This window comes from Euprymna scolopes, chromosome 14 (assembly GCF_053919585.1).
Source record: "Euprymna scolopes isolate OS-2025 chromosome 14, ASM5391958v1, whole genome shotgun sequence".
Lineage (NCBI taxonomy): Eukaryota > Metazoa > Mollusca > Cephalopoda > Sepiida > Sepiolidae > Euprymna > Euprymna scolopes.
The window spans coordinates 80,680,820-80,701,352 of record NC_136495.1 but is presented as its reverse complement, the minus strand read 5'-3'; the positions used below and the strand labels follow the sequence as shown (position 1 = coordinate 80,701,352).

The window sequence follows — 20,533 nt, the reverse complement described above, 5'->3', positions numbered from 1 at the left end:
TTGCTTCTGTATTACATCAATCACCTGCTTTCCATGACCTCACGTTACCTTGATCGGGGCTAAGTGAGTTCTCGACTAGGGGTCTCCCACAGACTAGTGGAGGGAAGGTGGCGTCTTACTTTTCTTTTGACAGTATTGCTGTCCACAATATATATATATATATATAATACTTGTTCCCCCTTGACGTACATAATCTTGACTAACCTGATGAGCAGTAAAATCATGCCTCTTCACTGTTGAGGTCCCTAGATGCCGGAAAGTTTTCTACTTTAACTGTTTCTTTCCTCAGACTGCTAGATTTTGGAATTATCTCCCTGTTTCCTGCTTCCCTGGATGTACTAACCTTAAGAAATTTAAATGTAATGTGAACAGGTATCTCTGTTCAACACCCAACGGTCCCCTAAAAGATATGATCCCAAGTAGTAGTCGCTTACATCCAAGTGGCAGTATTTCTTGTTTAGCGTAAAAAGTAAATGTTTTTAAAAATCATGAATGTGACACTGTTGACATGAATGTTGCCAACGTAGTTGTAACCGTGTCAGTAGTTGAAATGTGAGATATGGAACAAATATATGAAAATATACTTGAATGAAAAATCTGCGAAAACTGTTTATATCTTTATAACCGAAGAAAAATTTTGAACAGACACCTCACTCATCTCCTTACAGTTTCCTGTAATCGCCTCTTACGTCCAAGTGGCAATATACCTTGTTTGGGATGAACAAGATGGGGGGGGGGTCAACAATGATTAGCATGCGCTCGCTGCAAGAAAACGGTCATCGCACATGAGCACAAACCTAGAACTGGGTGATTACGAGGTGATGCTGATTGTACAAACCAGATTCTTTTTTAGTAGTCAAAACGGCTAAATAAAAGAAGACATGTTTTTGCATGAGAGTTAGTTTTGTTTTGGATGCCACATCGTTCTTATTCGTTTTTGACGGTTGTTATTTATCTCGTGTTGTCAGTGAAGAGATGAAATAAGGACTACTGCTATTGCTGCTATTACAAGTGAACGTGACCACTTGTTGATGAAAGGAATTACTTAACCAAACTTATAAAGGTCCATGGTTCATTGCCTGGTTTTCGACACCATAACAAACACATCTTTCAAACAAAATCAGTTTGTTTGTTCTTAAAAAAAAAAAACAAAAAAAAAAAACAAAGAAAAAAAAAAAAAAACTATGTGCTTAATTTCGTCATAAAAGACCAAGTATTTTCAGTGTCTATAAGCAACGTTGTTATTGTTGGAAAATATAATTTTTTTAGTTGTAGTAGCTGTACCAATCTGGTATAATCTTACATTCAAATTTATTTTGTAAATATTTCTGTTCTATAATTCAAACGTTTACATGTTCAGCATCAAAGCTAAAAGTTACTTTTGATTTTAAAAAAAATCATTAAGGGATAATAACTCTTAAAAGAATGGATTATTGAGAAATCAGAGTTGAACCAACTTCGCAATCCTGGTTAAAATCTAGTGTAATAGAGAATTTGTAAAATTGTATAAAATGTCCTATAGGGCTGATATGCTGTAAAGCAAGTTTTTATACCAATTCTGCCAAAAAAGGGGGGGAGCATCCAGCAATATTTGGGTTGTTTCGCTAAAATATAACCGCTCGAAAGATCTAACATTTCAATTGTCTCATTTGAGGTAAGATGACCAGTCAGCAGATACTTTTTTTCATCCTAACACTTCACTCACATTGCTCAAAAAAAATCTCATTCTGAAAGGCAATTTTAACCCATTAAATTTATTTCCACTGAAATTTTATACTATATCATAAATTACATTCACATAAGTTTAGGAGTACATTGATAAATTCAAAATAAAATTTTATTGAATTTTATTGAAATTTTTTTTGCCATTTATTAATTTTAAAGAATTACTAAAAATACTATAGTGCATACGATTAAGTAAAATTGGTTAGTTTTATGTATTTTGTAAAAGTTTCATGTCCATCTTTAAGATTTTTTTTTTTTCATATTGACAATTGACAGCCTAGTTTATTCAAGAAATAGTTTTTTTTTTTTTTTTTTTTTTTTTTTTTTTCTATTAAAAAAATTTTGAAAAGTCAATAATTTGAAGAAAAAGTTTTGGATTTGTTTAAAATCTGTTTTCAAAATTTGCCAATAATCATCAAATTTATCAATTAACTTTTTATCGCTCATCAAGGCTTGGAGGTCACTCAAGGATAAGAGTCAATGAGTGTATGGTAGTCAATAGGACAATTTTATGGTAATCGTTAGTAGTGGAAATTTGGTAAATTGGATTACTTAAGGGGACGGCTCAACAACTTTACATTGGACTTAAAGGCTACCATAGTGTAATCTGCTGGAAAGCAGAGAAATGGAAGAGTTCCACAGGCGTGCAGTTCTAAGAAAGAAGCTTTGTTCATGGAATCTACATCTAGGTTTAGGCATAGATAAAGAGTGGGGAAATTATTGATAGTGGTTTCAGCTAGATGAAAGTTTGGCAAGTGGGGGACTGTAGATTGGAGCTCTTGCCATGAAAATAACTATAGAGCAGAGACAGGCTCCCAAATTCTTCTGTCGGGGGAAAGAGGTTGCAGGGAAGAGAAAAGGACATCCTCTACTAGGCTACAAAGTCTATTTTGAACTGTCTAAACAGGATAAGGTGCTTTTAGCAGCTCCTGCCCAAATGTGGCAACAGTACTCCATCATAGGATGTGCTTCGCTTTTATATAGGTAGAGAATTGTATCAGCAGTAAGATATCTACTGGAGCTGTAAAATGATCCCACCATTTTTCTCCAGCGACTTTGGCAATAGATTTGATGTAAGTGTTCGCTTTCAGATAAGGAGTAAAGGTCAAACCCAGAAGCTTGTCAAAACCTGAAGCCTCCCCAAGAGCCATTCATTTCAGTTGATGCCAGACGAGGGGTCAGAGCGTTGATGATGGAAAGATAGAAGCTTGGTTTTAGATGCATTAAAATCAACCAGCCACTCCTTTTCCCATTGCACCACGTGCTCAAGATCAGAGAGAACTTGGTAATTTACAGTGTTTGAAGTGTTGCCATAGATTGTAGTGTCAACATAAATGTCTATGAATGATCTTAGTATGTGATTTGGGAGATCATTACTGTAGATGAGGAAGTTGGGCCCTGGATGGACCCCTGAGGGACTCCAGCATTGATATTATGAGCTTCTGATTTCTGCCCATCCACCACTACTCTTATGAACCAATCAGAGAGACTTGCTGTAGTTCTTATCATTTGTTATGTAAAACACAAAAGCATCAAACTAATCTCACAGAATTTTTCTTTTAACTGCTATAATCAAAACAAAATCTGTAAATGTTAATTATAATATTGTCTTTATAAGATATTTCTTATATACCACAAATAAAAAGATAGAATTTCTTGTATATCTGTAGATCCTTGTATTTTGCATATTTTTTCATCAGTTAATTGTAACTGACATTATTTTCTGACTTAAATACTAGCTGTGACTTGTGAAAAATCAAAAAAATCAATGGATTGTTTCTAGTCTATATTGTGCTCTGCTACTGTTTATCTTTTTTATTTTCCTCATTACACACTTCTTCTGAATTCCTATTTATACCGAATTCCATTCTCCCACTTTCTATAATCATTGTCAATCAGTTTTGCATTATCATACCATATTTCTCATCAATGACTTTTGACTTTCTCTGTAATTAAAGGATAATAAGCCTCCTCAAGGTTACTGCACTCTTTGTACCATTCTATTGGGGGTTGTCCATTCATTAAAATTCCTCTTGTATTTTAAGTTTTTAGTCAAATGGATTGAAAGTTTAATTAACTAGAGGAATATGCTTTAAGGCTTTTGTAGCGCATGCCTAATAATAATACAAGGTGGAACGATAAAGTTGTCGCCCTAAAGAAAACAACACTACATCTTTATTTCAAAACTTTTATTGAAAAAATCAATTCAGGTAACTTGATTGTGGCAGAGCTGACATCTATTCAGTGTAATCGCCTTCAGCCTCAATCACAGTCTCGATACAGGTTAGGAACTGGGAGTATGCCTTTTCCACAAGCGCCGACGGGAACTCGGCAAATACTCAGCAGATGGTAGTGATCAGGCTGGCTTTGATGTTGTGGGAGGTCATGTTGGTGATGTTCTTGATGTATGACCAAACGAAGTAGTCCAGCAGGTTCATGTTGGGAGGAGGAGGAGGATCAGTGAGAGAAGGGTACAAAGTCATAGCACCCCCTTCTGAAGTCAAGCCAAGGTCTCTTTGGACTCCTGGAGCGGCACTGAGTCCTGCTGCTGCACCCAGGGTCTGTCAGCGGCCACCTGATTGCACGAGGGGATCACCACGCTCTTCAGCACATCATCCAGGTACACTTTGGTGTTAACTTTCAAGTTGATTTTGGAGATATAAGGTGGCATGATGTGACCCTCACTTGAAACCACACGAAAGCCAGTGGCCGGAAATCGTTTTCATCACCCTGGGCATGTCCCTGTTATTCATGGCAATCTAGTGATTTTCAGTTTGCTGGCAATGATCCTTGTTAATCTGTGTGAGTGATCTCCCCTGAAAACTCTCCCTGCCGGTGAAGCGGTTTCCGGTCGAAAGTTGTGTAGCGTCCATTATTGTATATACTCAGTAGTTAGTAAGGAGTCGAATAAAATATTCTCTCCGTATCCTTTGTTGAAGTCGGTCATTTATGTTTATATTTTTCTTTATACATATTAAGTCCTGTGTTTATCTAACAGTCCTGTTGTAACTTGAATCGGTAGAGAGCATGAGTTGTCAAGCGGCGCATCTCCGATCTTGCTCGTTGAACACTGTCACTTTCAGACATGATAGAAGGTTCCTATCGCTCTTGGGATTTTTGGACACAACCAGCCAATTAGATGGTCTGCAACATAAAAAGAAAACTGGTTTTCATCAAATGGAAATGGAATCGTCTTTTCTTGAGCAACAATTTTATCATTCCACCCTGTACAATCTACATCAAGTATAACATTTTTTTTTAATCAAATCTTCCAATAGAATTTCATTGTTTGAATAATTTGTTTAATCAGAAAACAAGCAATAACATTAATGGAGATCCATTCAGTTCCATGTTAAATCAAGAAATTTAGAATAACCAAACGAGTTGCTTCCCCTAATAAACTATTTCTGAATCCTCAGTTAAAAGATCTAACTGGAATAGACACTGTGAATGAACAAAATGTGAACGTTTTACCATTTTTGGTCCCGAGATACTTTATAGTGTTTGCATGAATGTTCAAAACAAATTTTTTTTTAAATCGGCCATTTTTTATTTTTATTTTTTTTATTTTTTATTTATTTTTTATTTTTTTTTGCACATGTGAAAAACTCAAAAATCTGATTAAATCACATAATTTTCATTTCTGAGCAAATCTGATGCTATTTTTGGATTCTTCTATCAAAAAACTTTTTAAAAGTTAATTTTCAGGGTCACATCAAGTTCAAAACTAAAAATATTGAAGGAAATACAATTAAATGCGCTCCAAACAATCTTGTGAAATTTAAGCAAAACAGAAAATGTTCTAAATCAGCAACTGCTTCGTTACATGCTCAAATTTTCAGGATTTCTAAACTTTTATGATCTCCATCTATGGTGCAAGTTATAACAAAATTTGAGGATATGGGTTTCAAACTCTGGATGATTTGACATGGAATTGTCCTCAAACTTTATTTCAGTTTTTCCTCTTAGCAACTTTCATTCATTGAAACAGCAAGTCACATAACTTGCGTCTGTCTACCTTAGTTTGCAGAGAAAATGCTCTCGACAACATATTTTAATTGCATAATCGGTTTAAAAATTCTTTTGTTTATATGGTGAAAAAAAATTTCTTGATAATTTTTTTTTTTTTTTTTTTTTTAAATAATTTTTTTAATGTAAGCAACTCAGATGTCAAGGTCAAAAGAAAAGTCAAAAGCACAATTAAATGGGATCAACCAAATGACAAGTTATATACAGATGAAATGTCCATATAAAAATTAAATGGACTTTATGGATATCTTATATACATAGTTATTGCTTAAATATTTGTTTTTCTGTATGTATGCATTGTTGCATATAGGAAAACGGTAATAATCAAAGAACATCAGAAAATGAATAAATTAACACCAAAACATGCTTATATTGATTTGATAATTTGTTTCAATTACAAAATTTCATCTCTGAATAAAATATTTGTTTTACTGAAATCAATATACAAATGATTGTTAATATGGTGGTGGTTTAACATGATTGGTTGAAAGTTAAGCAGTAACTGTGAATATGGATGGGGTAGAGAGTGAGAACTACCTCACTAACTGCTCATTCTCCTCATCTGGAAGAATCTGACATGTCTTTTGACGTTGTTTGCACGGCTGCATGAAATCTTGACCAGGAAAGGAAGGTGCAGGTGTTGCCTACTCTATGATAATTTGAATGGCTTTATCTGGATTCACACATTTGAATTGGATCCAAGTCGCAATTTTATATATAGTTGTTGAACTGCAACGTTGAATATTTTAAATATTAATTCTACGAACAATTGTTGGTTAGGTTTTGGGTTGCTTCATAAATTTCTCCAAGCTTTCATTAGCATTTCCTTTTTCCAATAGTCATGAGTGGGGCTAGGGCAACAGCATATTCTTTTCATTGTTTTGACTCTAGTATGTGTCTGTTGATATCTTATGCTTTTCTATAGTGATGTGGTTCTCTGTTGAATGACTGTGTCAACTTTTCGTGAGTCAAAACAATAAAAATAATATGCAGTTGTCATAGCCCTAGTCATGAGAAAAAAAGACCAACTTATGATTTGTCTTCCCGATTAAATTAACTCTGAATTTTCCTCTCGTTTGACGCATGATTTTGTTAGAGCAACGGCAGATTTGTATTTCTCAGTCTTTGTTTACAATCTAACATGGAGACTTCACACTTTTTGACACCTGTTGTATAACCATATTCAGATTATTTGTATCAACTGACTCCACCACTATAATGACTAACAGGGAAGGGGAGACATATTTGTCATTAATGACCACTAAACCATGAAACTACCTTAAAAATTTGGACCAATTTTCAATTATAGCTGAACCATATTTCATAAATGCACTTTTGATTTGTTTTTAACATTGATTTTTGCTTAGCGTTTTGTTTGGTTTTATTTTTGACTCTTTTATACAAATAACAAATATTCAAAACAATTGACAATTGGATAGTTTTCATTTGATTCGTTTTAATTTTTTTTTTTTCTCTCTCTTGTTTCAGACAAAAAATACTGGAACAAGTCCAATCGTATAATGCTTTCTATGAAGGCAAGAGAGGTTGTTTAACAATGAATCAGGTAAGCAAATATTTATTTTTATTTATTTTTTTTTTAACAAAATTTTTATCTAGAACTTGCTGATTTATTAATACTTATTTTTATAAATATATACATATGCATTACTATGTAAGGTTTGTGGGAAAGAACCTCAACAGAATGCTTGATTTATAAAGAAAATATCAAAATAATTATTTTGTGTTACAGAAGATCAGAAACATTGGTATCATCGGTTTCAAATCCAAAATAAAGGGCTAATATCTGGTCTGTTGGACTCTCTTCAGCCTTTATTTCCAGAAATGGTGTCCTCCAGGAAGACTAATATAAACAGAGGCTGAAGAGAATTCAGCACAGGTGACCGGATGTTGGTCCCCTTTGTTTTGGGTTTGAAACCGATCATGCCAATGTTTTTCTGATCTTCTGTAATGCAATTATATATATATATATATATATATATATATATATGAAACATATCTATAGAAGCCTAGAAATAATTTTCTACTAAGAATGATTGAGGAAAGTGTTTAACAAATAAGAATATGTACTTGATGGCAAAAACGAAAAAAAAAAAAATTGACAAAGTGAAAAAGGAGACTGATCCAACCAGATTTATAAATATTATAAAAAGGTGACCAGAAAAATGAAGTATTCATAATAGTTATGCAGATGACAAAGATAAATGTGGATATTGTTGGAGAGAAGTGCATTTGAAATAATGAAGTCTTAGTAACAAATGAACAAGGTGAATTTTTAAAAATTCTATTATGAAATATTGTTGAATATTGAGTCTCCATAGGATTGAGAAAATCTCAACATTGCAAAAGCAGTTTCTGATCCAACTGTAAGTATTGAGAAAAAAATGGTGCGAGAAGCTGTAAGTAAAATGAAGAAAGGTAATGCTGCTGAAAGCTCGAGCATTGTTGAAGACTGTGGGTGAAATGGGCACGGAGTTGATCGACCTTGACAAATCAGATTATAAAAAAGATTGTTCTGAAAGACTGGGATTTCTGAATTGCTGCAATTGTAAAGGATGAATTCCGAATAGAAGTTACTACAGATACCTAAAATTAATGTCTCATGTGGTTCAGAAGTCAGATAAGCATAGATAGAAAGCATTTGTAGTTTTGTCTGAGCAAAGTACCATTGGTTCTATACTTATTAATTTTAACTACAATTTACTTCAAACAACATGCATTTCCATTGAGACGTAAGGAGTAACTGAAAATGATAGGATATCTGAAGTGGGGAGTTATGCTTGTTCACATTACATTTAAATTTCTGCATGTTAGTACAGTCAAGAGAGCAGGAAGGAAATTCAAAAGCTAGCCATTTGAGGAAAGAAGTCATTAGAGTAGAAAATCTTCTGGCATCTGGAGATCTGTACAGTGAAGGGGTGGGATTTTGCTGATTGTCAGATTGGTTATTTGTATTTACATTGCGGCAGCGAGTTCATCAGAACCCATTCCATTGAAGTACTTGTAAAACTAGCACAGATGCAATATTGCGCCGATGGGACAGGGGGTTGAGCATGGTATGCAGTGTGGCACCTATTAGATTGCAGACTCTTTTTTTCACCCTAGTTAAGGAGAGTCTAGTGGTTGATGCACTAGCACAGATGTGACAATACTTCATGCATGGGTAAATAGTGAGTTTTTTTTAGAGATATAGGATACTGGTAAATGTAAAGTTTTCTTGCGTGGTAGAGGGAACCCACTTTCTTTGCACCAGCCTTGACAGCGTCTTCTATGTATTTGTTACAATTCATGTTATCTGTGAATGTTAGGCCGAGGAGTTTGAAAGTTGGACTCATGTAGGGTGCTATTAGCCATGGTAAGCAACATTTAGTGAAGGGTTTCTTATAATTGTTAGATTTGTCTTGTTAGCGTTAAATGTTACCATCCACTTTTGTCCCAATTTTACTACAGACTGGATATCATTTTATAAGAATTCAACTATTGCCTTGGATATGTCTGTTCATTTTGCCCACAGAATAGAGCATGGTGCTATCAACAAATATACTCATCTTAGGCACAATTTCATTAAGAATGTCATTTATGAAAATTAGGAATAGTAAAGATCCAAAGATCGATCCCTGTATAACACTGACATTAATATCAATGTGCTTAGATGTACAATCATCAATAACATGAATTTTTCTTCTTCTTTTTTTTTTTTTTTTTTTTTTTTTTTTAATAAGAATCTGATTATATTAAATACTAGCATTTCAGCCTGGCGTTGCCTGGGTGTTTGAAGGTGTATGTTGAGAAGAAAAAAAAGTGATAGTAGGAAGGCAGGCTCGAACCCATACCGCAAAGGAGGAAAAGAACGGGGGGGGGACCTGACGTCTTTGCTGTTACGACCACCGCCGAACCGGAATTGACGTAGGTTTTAATTAAGGCGAGACAATTGAAAGAAGACGATGACTTGCGAAAAAAGCTACACCCTCCCTGTAGAAAAGTGCCCAGTTGAAGGTGAAGATATTAGTTTTTAGCCAATTTTTCGATATTTGTCATCTGAAAGCTCGAACTTCAAAACGATACTGATCTTGTAAAAATCCGACGCTTCTGCCGAAAGTTTTAGGCAGACATGCAAACGTATACATACATACATTTATATATTGATAACTCAAATTTTTGCCCCAAGCCGATTTAAAAAGTTTGCCCTATCTCTGAATACTCTTTATGTAAAACTTCAAATGTTTAGACCAGAAATTGTCTGAGTAATTTGGTAGAAACCGTAGAGGTCAAATTATTTTCACCCCTATTATGACCCCTTAAAACTTATTGTTTTGGGCTCAAATCAAGTTAAGTTAGATTCATGTCCAAGGAACTTATATTTAAAATTTCAAGTGTTCATACCCAAAACTGACGGAGGAATTTGGTAGAGTTCTCAAAGGTCAAATCGTTGAACTTTGCCCCCTTAAGAGTTAAATTGGTGGCCGAAAACCGATTACAAAGATTTTCCTAAATCTTAATACCCTTTATATCAAATTTCGAGTCTGTAGACTGAAAATTGACAGTTATTGTGTAGGGAAATGTACACACAGACACAAACACTTTCACCACCTTTATAGATATACTAGCATGGGTGCCCGGCATTGCCCGGTTGTTTGGAGGTGTGTGTTGAGCGCAAAAAAAAAAAAAAAAAAAAAATGGTAGTAGGAAGACAGGCTCCAACCCTTACCGCGAAGGATGAAAAGAATGTGAAAGAAATGTGACGTCTTTACTGTTACGACCACCGCCAAACCAGAAGTGATATAGGTTAAGGCTAGACAATCGAAAATATCTGCGAAAAAAGCGCCCCCCCCCCTCTCGGTAGAAAAGTGGTCAGTTGAGGGTGAAGAAATTAATGTTTTTAGCCAAATTTTTGGTATTTGTCGTCTGAAGCTCGAACTTCAAAACGATACTGATCTTGTGAAAATTCGTCGCCTCTGTCGAAAGTTTTAGGCAGACATGCATGCATGCATACATACATATATTGATAGGTCAAATTTTCGACCCAAACTGATTAAAAAGCTTGCCCTATCTCTGAATACCCTGAATGTAAAATTTCAAATGTTTAGACCAGAAATTGTCTGAGTAATTTGGTAGACTGCAGAGGTCAATTTTTAAAAACTTTGACCCCTATTATGACTCCTTAACATTTATTGTTTTGGGCTCAAATCAAGTTAAGTTAGATCCATGTCCAAGGAACCTATATCTAAAATTTCAAGTGTTTAGACCCAAAATTGTCGGAGTTTGGTAGAGTTCTCAAAGGTCAAATCGTTGAACTTTGATCCCTTAACAGCCAAATTTCTGGTCGAAAACTGATTACAAAGATTTTCCCCAAATCACTCTACCCTGTATATCGTATATCGAGTCTGTAGACTGAAAATTGACTGTTATTGCATAGGAAAATGTACACACACATTCACTTTTATAGATATATAGATAGTTTGGACATGATACGTAGTAATGATTGAAAAAGTTTTTTTAAAAAAAGACTCGTGCGCCACCACCGAGAATCGAAACCAAAACATTCAGCTCACAATTTATTTTTGCCTCTGTCATCAATGACTTGGCTATGAAGACATTTATAATGCAAGGCCAAAAATTAAAACATGAACCAATAGCTACTACATTATGCATTCGTAATACTGTATTCAATCTTCACCTGGCAAATGTTTTTGTTTTGATTTTCACACTTTTGCACCGATTTTTCCTGGGTAAGACCCAAATATAAAGGTTCGCATGAATTCAAATACCTTATATATGAAGTTTCCTGTCTGTAGACCAAAAACTCTAGGAGTTTGGTAGGCAAAATTTGTTAAACAAAAATATATACGTATACATAAATATATATGGAAACTATTTTGTTTACTATAAACGTTTTACGCAAATATTATGCAAGTATGAATCATGTAGAACATCTGCATGAATATAATTACACGTAATAGTTAACTAAAGATGATCATCCCATAAGAAAACCGAAAAAACGAATAGGGAATTAAAATGAATATTTAAAAGAATATGCAAATAGGCTAGATCTTTTGCTAGGGAATGCAATTCCACAACCCATATATAAGAAAGTTGTATTTTATTTTTAAATAAGTAGAAAAGGTTTTTAATATGAATATCAATACACACACAAAAGAAAAACGAATTTATAGGAGTATAGATTTGTCCAATTGTACAATACAACTTAATTTTCATGAAAAAAGCCTTCATGCCAGACCGTCCCAAAGGCTTTGGATATATCGAGCATTAATGCCTTAGCTTTAACTACATTGTTCAGTGTATGGTATATATCTTCAGAGATGACAGGATATTCAGTTAACCAGGCTGTTGGTTTGGAGTTTCGCAGTGGTGAACTATGGTAAATTGATTAATAATTCAGAATTAAGTAAGACATTGATGGGTCAGTTCTTTCACCAGGATTGAACAGGGTAAATGCAAGATATGTATATGGAATTTTTGTTTAGTTTTAGGCACAGTGAGTAAAGAAAATTGCTGATAGTGTTTGTAGTTAGTTGTTTGCCGCAAATGCTTTACAGGGGTGAACCATAACGTAAAGTTCAGTTGAGCACCTACCATGAAAATAATAATGGAGCAAAGATAGGCTTTCAGCATCTCTTCTGTGATAGAAGTTGTAATGAGGAGAAAAGGACATTGCCTCCTAGGTTTTGAAGCTAGTTTTGAGCCATGCCAAGGCAAGAAAAGGCACTCTGATCAGCTCCTGCCCAGATGTGACAACAGTACTCTATCTTAGGACATATCTGGCTCTTAGGGTTGCACCAGGAGTGAGTTGGTATTTGTACTAAGTCTGTTGCTTTCATTTGTGTCTTAAAAATGTTAAGGAAGTTTTTGTACGAGTTGTCTAGAATAGATGCTTTATACTAATAATTTAGTGCTTGTGAAATAATGGAAAGTTTATTTGTTAAAGACTTGGAGAAATATTATGGAAAGTGAAGGTTTAAGAGAATGTTACCAGGACCAAAATGATCAGTGGTTGTAGTGTTGGAAAGTGACCCCCTCTCTCTTCGCTAGAAAAAGGAAATAGTCTCCTGATCAGTTTATAGAAAGGGAGTTTTTTTTGTTTTTTTTGCTTGTAAAGCATTGGCTACACAAGAAAATTACAGTGGAATTACTAGTAGGTTGAGATAATCAATTTATGTGTAAGAACTATAAGACAACGAAGATGGGTGCAAACTCAGATGTGGAGAAATTATATTTGGATGGTGAAGCTATTGAGATTGTTCAGAAGTTTTATCTTGATTATACGATAACCATATAACAAGGTGCTGGAGTGATTGAAATGAGTTAGGAGTGTGTGAAGTAAGTTCAAAGTACTTCTGTCATTACTAACTAGCAGAGCATTATTACTGATAATCAAGGGAAGAGTTCACTAAGAGTGTGTATGCAGTATGGTGATGTATGAAAGTGAAAACTGCCCAGTGATGTTTGAGGAAATTTGTTGTATGGAGAGTAATGAAATGAGAATGATACAATGGATGTCTATTACAAGTCCTGAATCTGATGTTGAACATGATAGGGAGATGTGCGTTTATCAAGAGATTGTTGGTTTGGTTACATTCAAAGAATACATGAGAATTTTTTGATTGGGTCGAGAACAGTTGAAGTAGCAGGGTAAGTTGGTAAGAAAAGGCCAAGAAAAATGAGAGGAAGTGATAAAGGTGTATATAAGTGAAAGAAGGATGAAGACCTGGCCAGAGATAGGTTAGGTTGAAATTTCTAAAAGCCGTCCATCACATGCCAGCAGGTAAAACTGATGTCAAACCGAATATGATAAAGCTATTTTGGAATCCTAGAATCTCAAAGAGTGGAATTAAGTGGAGATGTGATACAATTCTTTAATAGAGAAGACATTGATGCATGGATAAAAATGAAATTGACTACCAAACAACCTGATAGTTGATGTGATGCCTCAATGTTTTAAATTTGATGGCTGCTACAACTCCGTTCATGAAAACCTAACGCAGTAAGAATGGAGAAGATCGAAATGAAATGGAGTTGATGCTGATCATCATTCTTTCATTTTGTATGAATCGGATGATTATTGTTGGCATTTGTTTCTACCCATGTCTTTCTAGTTAGAATTCTTTCCAGATAATCATCAGGTACTGATGGGAGGAATCATGTGAAGGTTGCCAACATCTCTAAATGAAAAGATGATGACAACCATTGTGATGTTGTTGTTGATACTGAGCATCATTCATTTCATATGAATTAGATTATTGTTGGCATTTGTTTCCCCTGATATCTTTCTAGTTAAAATTTTTTCTTGAAAAACATTGGGTACTTAGAGTAGGGACCACATGAAAGTTACTAAAATCTCTGGAACTGTTTCTTTAGAACAAACTTTATTCAAACTTAGCACACTTAAGGTGTCAGTCTGCCATTTACCACTTGGTTACCATCACCTCTTTGGCGTTGATGCAAAGATTTTGATAAAAGCTCCATGTCTCACTTTGGATGTGAAACTATTATGTGATATGATCTTTAGGATCAAGGGAGTGCCTGGTTTTAATGAATGGATTTCGATTTAGACCATTTTGCTTATTTCAAACTACATTTTATCATTTCCATTTATATTTGTTATTAGGTAAATGGCGAGGACATAATAGAAGGGCAGCTTCGGATATATTGGCAAGTGACCATACCTATCCAGTTAAAACAATGCGATGATGTACCTGTGCCCCCCATTGCTTCATGGAGACACAGTTACTATGCTGCCATTGGCGGTAATGGATTTGAAGTGGACGGTTCACACCTACAGGTAAATCTTTCAATCTGTTTATCATTTAAATTTTTTTCTTTTTTGCTTTGCTTTTAGTGATTTTTTTTTTTTTTTTTTTTTTTTTTTTTTTTTTTTTGTCATTTTAGTTTTGCTATTAACTGGAAATTTCAAAGATTTGTTTGTCATCTTATTTTTACTTGTATTATAAAACCTTTGTTTTTCTCCAAAGCAAAGAAATCATATCTCCTAAAAATCAATTTAATACTTTCAAAGAGTGTGTGTGTGTGTGTGTGTGTGTGTGTGTGTATATATATATATATATATATTTATATATATATATATATAATTATTTATTTATTTATTTTTTTTAATAAATTAAAATTAACTATTAGAATTAAATTTAAATAGATTAAGCTGAGTAGAGCAACTGCCATGAAAATAACTATAGTAGAAAAAGACTAGCAACATCTCTTCTGTGAGAAAGAGGGTGTAGGGAGGAGAAAAGGAGATTACCTACTAGATTTTTAAGTCTATTTTGTACTCGGTTAAGGCAGGAAAGGATGCTCTGAGTACCCCACCCTCGAATGTGGCAATAGTGCTCCATCTTATAACGTATTTTGTTCCTATACACAGAGGATTGCATCTGGAGCTGTAGAATTATTCAACCGTTTTTCCAGTGACCTTAGCAACGGATTTGTAAGTCTTTTGTGTATAGACTGAAGGTCAGTTCCAAAAGCTTGTCAAAGCCTTGCTAAAGACAAGCTACTCATGTCAATTGGGGTCAAATAGGAATCTGAGCATTGATGAAAAGAGAAACTGTTTTGAACATATTAAATGTAATCAGCCACCCTTTTCTCCATTGCACTACATGCTCAACATCAGAAGAAAGAGAATTGGAAAGATCTTGCTCTTCAAATGTTGCGTTATCAATGAATGATTTGGTAGATCATTAATAAAGATCAGAAAGAGTATTGGGGTCAGAATGGAATGCTGGTATTGATATTGTGACATGTCCATCGACAACTACTTTTCTAAACCTAGCAGAGAAAAAGAATTTGATGTTTGAGAAGACATTTTCAAAAATGCTATTGTTGGAAATCTTGGGAAATAGATCTTTGAGTTATTGCTCTAAAACTTCCCTCCCTCCAGTATGATATTACAGTCAGCACATCAGCTAACTCTTACCACTATCTACATATACGTGTGAAATATTTTTTTAGAAATTGGGGAGGTGATGAGGAACAGATCAGCATCGATGACCAGAGCAAGGCTTGAACCCACAACCATGTATGTTAGGGACACTACCACTGCACTAGCAGTATCAGAATTTTTGTAGGAATTTTTGACACCCCTAACACGAAACTGCGAATACAATATAAAAATCTCGTAATTTCTCTGTTAAAAGTGGGTTATTTATTTTCTTTATGGATTATACTTCCAAAATAAACTATTACAGTTGTTTTAAAAGTAATAAAAATATTTTTATTTTTTTTTTAAAACAGTAATGAATTTTCTGAACTCAATATTTTTCAATTTTTAAACTCAATATTTTTAAATTTTTAAATTTTAAAAATCTATCAAAATTTTTCTATTGATTCTATTTTTACGATATTTTCAGGGTCAATGTGAAATTTTATGTTCTTTCCAATAAACCGAATATAATATTTTAGACAAACGTTTTTTTTAAATTCACGCCCCCCCATTTTCACGCCCCCCCCATTTTGAAATGTCTATTAAAAAGTAAATAATTAATTTATGTTTAATAGGTTTATATATCACAAATTGAAGAGAAAAGGTCAATAAATAATATATTCAAATTTAAAACAAAAAAAAAAAATCAGTTTTTTAGAAATTTACCTGTAAAGTCCGAAGTTTAAAACCTTATTTTATAAGAACACATTTTTTCTTTTTGTCTTTTTTTTTTTTTTTTTTAATGAAACCTTGGTCCTTGCTCCTTTAATTGAAAAAAAAATTAGGGCTTGAATTACATTTTTCGAGGAGTTATAAGCTTAGAAAGATAGGGGGTCGAATAATTTACGCCTCTCATTTTGAAATGTCTATTAAAAAGTAAATAATTAATTTATGTTTAATAGGTTTATATATCACAAATTGAAGAGAAAAGGTCAATAAATAATATATTCAAATTTAAAACAAAAAAAAAATCAGTTTTTTAGAAATTTACCTGTAAAGTCCGAAGTTTAAAACCTTTTTAAAAAAAAAAAAACACATTGTTTTGTTTTTTTTTTTTTTTAAATAAAACCTTGGTCCTTACTCCTTTAATTGAAAAAAAAAATTAGGGCTTGAATTACATTTTTCGAGGAGTTATAAGCTTGGAAAGATGGGGTGGAATTATTCACTATTTTCACGAAATTTCTGACACTGCTACCACTGCACTAGGTCTTGCATGATAATATGTGAAAAATCTATCACTTAAATATCTGTTGTTTTTTAGGGATTATGGAAGTGATCTGACAGTATTAACCATTAATCCAATAATACATTTTTTCTTGATTTGATCTTTTTTTTTCTTTTTTTTTTTTTTTTTTTTTTTTTTTTTATTTGTAAAATTTTTGTATATTACTCATGAGTTTTCATCAAATAATTCTTTATCTTTTATTGATGTAATTCTTGATAAGATGATGCAAATGTCAGGAATCCCATAAATTCTTTGTAAGATAATTTTATATTTTTGGTATCACTGACTTGAATATGACCTTGTTTATCAAAAAGAGGTTTTGGCATTCACAGTACTGCAATATTTTTTTCTCCTCAACTTCATTTTATTTACTTATTTTTCATTCTAATTTAATGTTGAACATTTTGATGTATAGGACTAAAATTGTCTGTAAATATTAAATTAGAAAAACAATATCTATAAATTTGAAATTAGAAAATATAGAAATGCTTTCTCTTGTTTCTTTTCCTATAAAATTGGATATCTTCACCATCTTTAGTTTAAGGTCCATCGGGCATGGTGGCATGTGTTGGACGGCTTTTAGATATTGGAGATGAATACCAGTGTTTTTTATCAAGACACCATCTCTAGGTGATTGCTCACCAAAGCTAAAGTGCTTCACCTACTCTTATTGAAGAAAAATATATTTCTTTTTTCCTTTTAGATTTTAAAAATGGGGAAGCTGTCAAAACAAATGATTTTCTCGCATAAAATCTAAATGATACGTTGAGGCATTTCATGTTTAGACGTACATTATCACTTCTAAAATCAAATTGTCGTCCATCTACTAAAACAGTAAAATTTTAAATACTTTTCAGAAACTGACATTCGTTTTATTGATCTAAAAAAATTTAGCTGGTAATGACAGTTATTTTTATGGGGGAAAATGAGACATTCCAAAAGTAATGACTCCTATTTTTATTCTGCTCAAATGGATTAGAGAGGATTGAAAATTGCACTGTTATGATGACTGAATTCATCCATTTATGACCTGAAAGGTTCACCTCTCTGTTGCAGATATTGACGGTTTGTGACTCTAAGAAAGCAGTCCCTGTTATGGGCATGTGTCAGAAGCAGAGATGTCATTGAATTCCTCCAAGCAGAAAAAATTGAACTGATCAACATTCACTGGCATTGTTGAATGTTTATGAATCCAATGCAGTTGATTGTTCGTCGATTTCAGTGATGACGAAGGGCTTTTACAACTGAGACATCGTTCGTTGCCGATAAGTGCACTGAGAATGATGGTGACTGTCTAGAAAAATAAATTTTGGAGTTTAAAAGGTCGCTCATTTTAATTATACCACTCGCTTCTTCATAGCTCTACAACATTAACAGTATTCCTCTTGACAGGCATGATTTCAAAAGGAATACTACTAGTAAATTTATACAAATTGATTAAGAAACTTTTGTGACATTTCTATGAGGTTCTGTTGGTATAAATAAACTTTAAAAACATTTTCAAGATGATGACAGTGGCTGTTAGTGAACTTGACAATTTGTTAGCTTCTCTCACAACATTGATAATGTGAAAAGATTAAGGATTTTAGGTTTCATTTTGTACCTCTCTCAAACTTTAGATGTTTGGATGAGACGGCCATTCTTAGTGTCATTTCTCACTACATTCTTGCTTTACTGGGTTAACCTAAGAGTAACCTTTTGCATATCTTGTCCTGTTAAAATCTATCAAATTGACTAAATGTCTCCTCTTTCATGCATGTGATGTCACAGGATTGCTTATCTTCAAATCCAATGTCAATAAATACTTGTCATAAATCATCCTCATAAATCAACAAATTCTATTCTGTTCATCATTTTTAATTCTCTCATTAGTGTTGGGACGATTCCTAATTTTTATATGATTCCGATTCCAGGAAAATATTGATTAATGATTCCGATACCAAGTACGATTCCGATTCCTAGGGAATTATTGTTTTGAAATATACCAGGTAGTTTTATACTTATGGTCGGTAGTTCCCAAATATGTTCCCTAACTTTGGAAGAGATATTTTATGTCTACACCGTCGTGTTTGGGTTTAAATAAAATTATTATATAGTAAACTAAACGGAAAAATTAGCAAAATTTATTTTAGAGAAAATTTATTTTACTTAATTGGAATACAGAAAAAAAAAAACCCAAAGAAAATAGAACTTATCCTTCAGAGCAAAAACAAATAAAATAGAATTTATATAACAGAACAAAAACAAGAAAATTAGAGAATAAATTAACACGATTCATTATTTTGGTCCTCATAATTAACAGATTTAATGAATTAAATAAAAAAAATATAGCGGAAGAGAAAGAAAATATATACTAATTAAATATAAAAAAGATAAATATTTAATTTAATAATTTATAAATGAACGTGCGTAATGAAAAAAAACAATATACCACGTGACATGGCGCTGTAGATACAAAATAACCCTTCCAAAGTTAACGACCATATTTGAGAAATACCATTAATCGAAAGTTTTTGTGTTTTATACCAAAAGGTAGGTATAGCGAAAAGTTACAATTAAAGGAATTTAAAAAACGATTTTTGTTTGGCTATTGATAGTTGTATTTGTGACGGCAGTTCTTCAGACCTCCATAATTCACAAAGAGTAGTTAACACCTATTGTTTTTTCTTACTTTTTCATTGCTTTTACACGTTGTTTTTAACGTGAAGAATAAGTTTAGCCAAACTAATTTTGAAATAGGGTATATCAAAGGAACACATATAAAAATGATACCACTATCAAAAACAAATGAAATACTAGATAAAATTGAGCAAACATAATTACCAAAATTACAGAAAAAGATTTAAAAAAAATGAAAAAAAAAATGGTGATGTTTGTTGAGTGAAATGAATTATTGAAAGAAAATTAATTGAACTAATAGAAATGTTAAATAAAAAAAATGTCACATTTCAATATTTTTTTAATAATTAAATTCTCAGGGTTGTCGAAATTAAAAATTAAGTGATTTTTTTTTAATTAGACTTATTTCGAAGCTTGTTACCTTGAAAAATACATTTTAAACCCTGTTTTTTTTTTTTTTTTAAATAAATTGAAAATAAAAACGCAATGAAAAAATTTAATTGATAATTGAAACTTTAAAAACATATTAAACATTGAAAAATTACTTATCTCTCAAATTAACGTCCAATAAAGTAGATCCAGTCTTCATACAGGAATTCGGTTATAATAAATATATCTTTCCCAAACTTAAAAAATCAAATCTTTTTTTTTTTTTTTTTTTTTTTGAGAGAGAGTGCTTTAAAATCGCCGGGGAATGCCGCTTAAAATTTTTAAGAAATAAATTTTAGGAGTTTAGTGCCTTTCAAAGACGGTTATCCTAATTTATTATCATCATTTAATTTCCTTTTTTCCTCCCCTACACCTTTCCACGTGGTTCAGTAGTTAACCAGTGCTCCTGTTGCTGTCAGTCAACTATCTTTACCTAAGTTTTAATTTCTAGTTAAAAGAATTTTTCATGAATAGAATCAGCATTTTTAAAAATTATTTTTTTAGTTGTATATATTGTATTTACTCTTTGAAGTTAA

General features: G+C 32.8%; 1 protein-coding gene across 10 annotated transcripts in view; it reads left to right on the top strand.

Annotated features, from left to right (window-relative positions):
• LOC145293116 (uncharacterized) overlaps window positions 1–20,533 on the top strand; it is a 327,847-nt gene that overhangs the window by 228,741 nt on the left and 78,573 nt on the right. For all 10 annotated transcript variants that reach the window (XM_080139507.1, XM_080139503.1, XM_080139504.1 and 7 more), the window contains 2 exons: window positions 7,243–7,318; window positions 14,399–14,572. In XM_080139507.1, the coding sequence (XP_079995633.1) occupies window positions 7,243–7,318; window positions 14,399–14,572 (250 nt within the window). The remainder of the gene's footprint in view (window positions 1–7,242; window positions 7,319–14,398; window positions 14,573–20,533) is intronic.